Source organism: Alternaria incomplexa (assembly GCF_024043165.1).
Source record: "Alternaria incomplexa strain BMP 0042 chromosome Unknown scaffold_33, whole genome shotgun sequence".
NCBI classification, from domain to species: domain Eukaryota; kingdom Fungi; phylum Ascomycota; class Dothideomycetes; order Pleosporales; family Pleosporaceae; genus Alternaria; species Alternaria incomplexa.
This window is the reverse complement of record NW_026249882.1, coordinates 1-6,830: the sequence shown is the minus strand read 5'-3', so window position 1 is coordinate 6,830 and position 6,830 is coordinate 1. Positions and strand designations below refer to the sequence as shown.

General features: G+C 54.1%; 1 protein-coding gene across 1 annotated transcript; it reads left to right on the top strand.

Moving 5' to 3' along the window:
- Positions 1-4,823: 4,823 nt before the first annotated feature.
- Positions 4,824-5,996, top strand: J4E90_010988 (uncharacterized protein; the record flags this gene model as incomplete). Its single annotated transcript, XM_051440500.1, has 1 exon — positions 4,824-5,996. The coding sequence occupies one exon, from the start codon at positions 4,824-4,826 to the stop codon at positions 5,994-5,996; it is 1,173 nt and encodes a 390-aa protein (XP_051285619.1).
- Between the last annotated feature and the right edge of the window lie 834 nt (positions 5,997-6,830).

Below are 6,830 nucleotides of genomic sequence, written 5' to 3'. Positions count from 1 at the left end.
GGGGCCATGGCAATACGGATTCGAGAGGAACATACTCTCCTGACCGTAGAAGAACCGCACCTATCATCCCAAGTCAGCCGTAATTAGGCCCTTGTCTTGAATACCTACGTTCTCCTCGCAAAATCCGCCACAATGGAAGCCCCGAAACGGGTTCCACCAGGACCCTTCGTTCTGCTGCTTCTTCATGTGACACACGCCTGGCGATTCGAAGCCCATAGGCGGTGGGCAGACGTCGTTCTTGTAATCGTGATACAGGATAGGTTCGGCATCCTTTCCATCACATGGGTTGCGCTTGAAGACGTGGGGAGATAGGTCATTGGAGATAGCGTCGGCAGGATAGGCACTTGCTATCTTCGCAGATGAGATGTAAACTGGGAACAGAATCGATAGCATTGTCGGCAAGGACGTGACTATGAAGGTGGGCTCGGGGTTGATACTCGAGACTTCTGATGAGATGCGCACTCTTATACCGCAGGTTCATCTCAGGCCGCTTGTGTAGACGCCGGTGCAAGACGCTCTGGTCGGACTGGGAAGTTGACAGCTGTATCGTGAGTCTGTCTTAGGAATACGAAAGCCCCAATCTCGAACCGGGCGTATGCTTCCACTCACGGCACAGAAACCTAAACAACAACCTCAAGATCGCATGTCATCACGATGTTTCTAATTATCCTTGTTGGACATGTTCCTCGCGGGCATACGGAAGGTGCAACCTGACGCGCGCCGTACGAAGAAGAGCAGAGTGTGCCTTGAAGGATCGTCCGAAACAAAGGCGCGGCAGATGTGTGCTGAAACTGATTTATCTCATGTCCAGAAAGTTGCTGGTAATACTTTCTTTGGAACACGAAGGCATCGGAGGTGGAGAAGACGTATGGCTTATGTCAGATCGTTCGAGGTTGGGGCGATGTGTGGCACAGCTATGCGGGCCGTGTTGTCGGGATTGTTGGCGGCATCGAAGCCAAGGTCGTTTCAGACAGTGCACTGCCACCCAAGTAAGTAGTCCTAACAATTGATGCGTCTAGCTGTCAACCGCCCATGATTGCACGTCTGTTCACGGAGCTCATTGCCCTCCAACAACTCGTACCTACAACACCAAAGCACCACAATCTACAAGTCTTGTGAAAAGGCTGTCGCATCCTGCGCGTAAGAACGTCGACGATGTAAGTGTCATTCACACGTTAAGCCTTGGCTGCGATGACTCACGCAGCATTAAGTCTGCGATGGACGACCAGCCACCCAGCTACTCCGACCCGGCGACTGACCCAGCGATGGGCGCACCAGTCTACACTTCAGCCCAACATGTGACAGATTACGGAGTGTTCCCAGCGGCGCACTACGTCGACTCACGACACGATAGTCGCAGCGTCGACGAGTGCACTCCTTGTAAGATGATGTTTGCTGTACTCTGGCTGTGCGGTGCGATCACCGTGATGACTCTCGCAATTCGCAATGTTGCATGGTGACGCTGGAGGGCGGCGAGACGCGGGGCGAAGCACAAAGTAGTTGGAAGTCGATCGAGGACGATTGGAGGCGACTTCGTAGGAACGTGGGTCGGGATACAATCTCGCGTCGGCGAGGTGGTTTAGGTTGGTCGACATGGCGCGGTGCTGAGGCCGAAGCCGCCCAATGACCAGAGAGTTTAGCCATGCTGCGGCGCGCAACCCGTGTCTCACGACGCGTATGGCGGATTGAGGTAGCCATTGTAGACTCGTTCTCCTCGATGAGAGCTGGCCGGATGTTGTCGCAATCGATTTCGGGTGCCCTGGGCATACATGTCAACTGTCCACAAGAAAACCCTCACCACCCAATGCTGTCTCGAACAGGACAGTCCGTATATGCGCGCACATGCCTTCGTCCGCAATGCCATCGGGCCCAGTCTTCGCTCGATGAGGCTGCGCGACGTCGGCTCTACAAACTGCGAGCTCGATCGACCATCCATGTGTAGAGACTCACCCTGGTGCTACTCCGCCGAGGTGTCGCTTCGTGATGAGTATGGTATCGCGGAGTGATGGAACGTGGTATTCGGCGAGTCGAGGGCCGCGAGGGGGCAGGCATGACGACGATTGTGCTGGTACGATGATGTGAAGCGGTCAACCTCACGCCGTCAGATATGTCGCAATGCCAAATAGCCATGGCTCCGCCACCATCCTTGCCTGTGTATGTGACGCGCTCATGGCAGAGGCAGCTCGATCGATCGAGGGTATAGCGGAATAGATGTCGTCACTGGATATCGACTTGTATGCTGGCATAGAGGCAGTAGAAAGCCCGCTTTCATCCACCATCCATCGCGTCGTCGGCTTGACCACGTGTGCATACGCCTTCTCCTTCATGTGCCACAGTGCGACCGCCTCAGACTCCCTGGTGTCGTCATTCTTGCCCTGTTGACCGGGAAATGGCATTGCGACCGTCGCTCACCTCATCCAGGGTTCATGCCTCTCTCATACGGCGGCATCGGGCGTAGGGACGCCACAGATGGCGCATTTGACTCCGGAAGGTATCCGCCGAATATGCCGCCGGCGCCGAGGTTGTCGAGGATGCGGTCTGGGCTGGGCGAGCATACGTCGAGCTCTCGGGCGGGTTACTGCCGGACGGGGGCGGGCGGCGACAATGCGTAGACAGACAAGCCCCCTACTCGTGATTCCATGTCGCGCTCGCCCGGCCATTGTTGCGTACGATGCCTTGAAGATGCCGATGGGGTTTGCGGGCGAGGCGCATGCAGTTGTGGGGTGCGGCTCGGGGCGTGGGCACTGGCGCTGATGCGGGCGGCGAAAGGGCAGCCCGGAGATTCATCTGCCGTGCCGAGCCCGAGCGCCTGCCGCCAGGCCAATTCAATCACGACTACCACGTTCACGACCATCACGCTCACGATCCGGTCCTTGATGCGCACATGCGATAGCACGACGAGACGGCATAGTCAAGCATGCGCGACGCGCTGCTTTTGATATGTAGCTAACAACAGGTTGTGTACACGCGCCCCTGCCGTCCACATCGCATAGCGACAACCAGCCACGTCCGACTCCCGCCTTCCTCGTGGTGCTCAAAGGCCTCAGCCAGATATCTTCAGCAACCTTGGGCTTCGCAAGGTGGGCAAGCGCGGCGAGGAAGGCCTACAAACTTGTCGTATGAGAACATAATGAGCGCGGTCAGGGCAGCCGAAGCAAGGAATTGGAGCCACCACGTCGATCTCTCGCTTCGCAGTCCTGTCGCTACAACGTCGCGGTGCACCTGGTTCTCTTCGTCTTTCGTCGTGGGTTGCATCGTGTTGCCCATGTTTGCCTTGTCGCTCAGAGAAGATGGATGAGGGTGGTGGTCCTTGTCGGCAGACATGTTCACTCTCGTTTGAACGGCGCTGGTAGACCATAGGGGACGTGAGTGGATGGCCAAAGGATATGTGAGTTGCTGGCTGGTATTGAGCGGTTCGGACGCTTTGTTTGCGATCGCCACGGCTGCTTTGTAGAGAGGTAAGGAAGCGTGGAAGGAATTGCGTGTGCGAGGGCTTCCCACAGGCACGCCGCACCACATCTACGGTACCGCATCCACCTCACCCGCATATTACAACACCAGTCGGAGATCCGCGCTCCAGCACAAACTCTACTCCTATGACGTTCGCTGTACCTTGACCTTAACTGGGTAGATTTTGCGAGGAGCCGTCATATCCGTCGAGGCCTCCCAGATCTGGAATTGATCTGCAGGTCCAAGTGCTTTCCCATTACAACGATTGCAATCCGCATTCCAACAGGACGCAATTGTTGGATACCCACATGCCAAGATGGATTCGATTGGTCGGTCCGTTAGGCGACCATCAAAGGATAAGGCCGCCATGTCAAGCAAGCGAAGGAACGGAGCGTACCTGTGGCTACCGATAGATCGATGCGGGGCTACTCTCGGTCGAAGTCTGAGCGTCCATGAGGGAATTGGAGAGTGTTTGATGTTCGGCCACGGAACCATCACGTTACTCTAGTCTCGTGCGCGAAGCACCCATCGTAAAGTGACCCAGCCAACAAGGGCGAGAGACCATCTGGACGCCAATTCCGAGGAACGGGCTACTTTTGCTTTCGAATCTGACGTTTCTCTGTAATATACCGTGGTGGACAGAGAAAACCACCCTTGACGATCGCGCTTCTTGCAATTTGTCGGCAGCGATGAACGCATCTCCATCAATAATGTACTCGGGGTACTTAGTGTCCTCTTGGTACGCAAAACTCTGCAATCGCCTAATGCTGCTCGCACAGAACCAACTTTTTCTAGGCGTGTGATGGACCGCCTAGTCAATCAGTGGCCCTTCTCGAGCACGTCAGTTCCTGTCCAACGCTTACAGACTTCCGGTCATGTTTGACTACGACACCAGGACGCTACAGCAACGTTCGTGGGCCTGAACGAGGGCTCTTTCGGGTACATCGCGTTCAGGAGCAACGAGCTGAAGCGATCAACGAGCTGTAATCCTGAGCTTTTACACCTAAGAGCTGTTGAACTGGAGATGCTGAGTACGTTTTGGAAGTCGACCGCACGAGTACCCCGTTGCCAGACCACCTCTTTTCTCTAATTATCCACTGACCCACTGAATGTCATTCCGAAGTCCTGCGTGCGCTTCCAGGGGGTGGTAATTGGAGGCCTAAACCAACACAGTGTTTCCGAATACATGTGTGTACCAAGCGGATGTATGTTAGCTGGTGTAGTGTCGAGGGGGGTACATCGCAAGCAGGCAAGAGACGGGAGACATAAAAGACGAGTACGTCTCCGGCAAACAGCTCATTATTCTTCAGCGCATTCACTCTCGCGTCAAAGTCGCCGCCTCGGTTCAAAAAGTACTTCGCAACCTATTCACCATGGTTCACGCAGCAACGCTCCTCGCGGCCATATTACCGCTAAGCAGTGCGTATCGCCTGACATTCTATGCCGGCTTCGACTGCAATGGCGAGAGGCTTGAAACCCGACAAGCCATCCAGGATGACACCTGCTACGACCCCACATACTTGGGCTCACTCACCAGCTCTGTCACCATCGAACGCGAGGATGAAGACGATTCCGCATCTCTTGTTGTCTTTTATCCAGACGATGTAGACTGCGACCCATCGCAAGCCATATCGACTGCCAACACGGGATGCGTCAACGTCTACCAAGACGGTTCCTTTGGTGGTTACAACGTCATCAGTGGCCAAAGCAAGCGACGAGCTGTTGAAGAACCAGCCTTCACGCTGGGCATCACGCATGGCGACTTCTTCGAGATGGACGGCGAGCTCTGGCGCTGGAAGCAACTCTCTCAGGAAGCCTTCACTGGTGTCAAGCCCGAGGATTGGTCTGGCGAGGCTCGTGTTGCCAGCTTTGCGCCTCTGGAGTACGGCAGAGACTTTCCATTCAACTTTACCGAATACGATCTCAACAACCCATCACCGGACCTAGTGAAGCGAGCGGATGTAGGCGTCTCGACCAGCCCGAACGCTCCTTTGCAGCTGGGCGACCTGGTGCAGCGTCAAGACGTCTGCCGCCGCATTCGTGACTGTGTTTACGGCTTCCCCATCCTGGCCAACTACTACTTCCCTGCCCAGACCGAAGCCGTCGTCAACCAAATCAATGCCGCGAAGCCCGCCGCCCAAAGCATTTGGGAGTTCCTCAAGAACCCCTACATCGCCGGCCCGATCGTGAGTCTGGGAAGCGGTGTCATCGGCGCAAGATACTTTCCCTCGTGCCCAACCTGCACACCAGACTGCCTTGTTGGCCCTGACGCGCAAGCCGTTCGCACCACAATCAATGAAGGCATCACCAGAGGCGCCAAGGTCAGCGCGACTGCTACCGAGATCTTCAGTGACCATGGGTCGGCCGCCGGGAGTACGCTTGCCACTATCATTGTGCCTCCCAACGAGAGGGGTACCGGAATCTGCAATACCCCGGTGACCGATCCTACACCGGGCAGGTTCGCGCTCTCACGTCATAAGCGGGCGCTCTACGCCAACGTTCCGGGCTTCGAGGAGTGGGTGAAGACGAAAAACTTCGCCATCTGAGGTCAAGAAGACCATGTCGCACACAGACTGGCGGTGAGATACAGGATCAGAGGACGCCTCTCGTAATCTGATCTTGAAGTGGAGGCGGACGTGAAGTACACGAGAGACTGTACCGGCGCTATCGCGGAGGGCGTCGCGGTAGGGGCGCGCATTTGGGGTTTCCTTAGCACATTCATTTACATCGTCGCATAACCAATACAAAATTCAGTTGCCCGCGTCTCGCGCCCGATGTTATCGTAAGATTATTTAACCCTAGATCGAGAGGTACTGTTACGATCTAAGCTAGGGGACACCCGGGGGTTAGCGTAATCACTTTGAAGGATCGTGCGGTATAGTTAAAGGATTGCGGCGCAGCAGCGCAGCGCGGTTACGTAACTACTTGTCTACAAGTAGCAGACGCTAGAATATAAGTAGCTTGCTTGTCTATAAGCAAGACTAGTTAGACTAATAACTAGGCTTAACCTTAGCGCTTGTCTATAATTATCTATACGCTTATCTACAAGCGCAATACTTATTAAGTATATAGCTTAGATACTATACTCTTATAGTTTAGTGTATTTAACTTTATATAAGACTTTAGTATTTAATCTAAAAATTATACTTCTTTCTTAACCTTTTATAATATTATATTATTCTACTAAACGTACTATTATACTTTTATACTATTATATTAATCTTCTAATTATACTAGTACACTACTCTATTCTACCTAACCAATATAAGGCGACGGATTATGCACAATCCGCGCCCGATTTGGTATCGCGTTAGGGTTCGCTAACTAAGAAAGGAAATCTAGAGGGCATAATCCGTGCGCATAATCCGCGGGCTTTAACA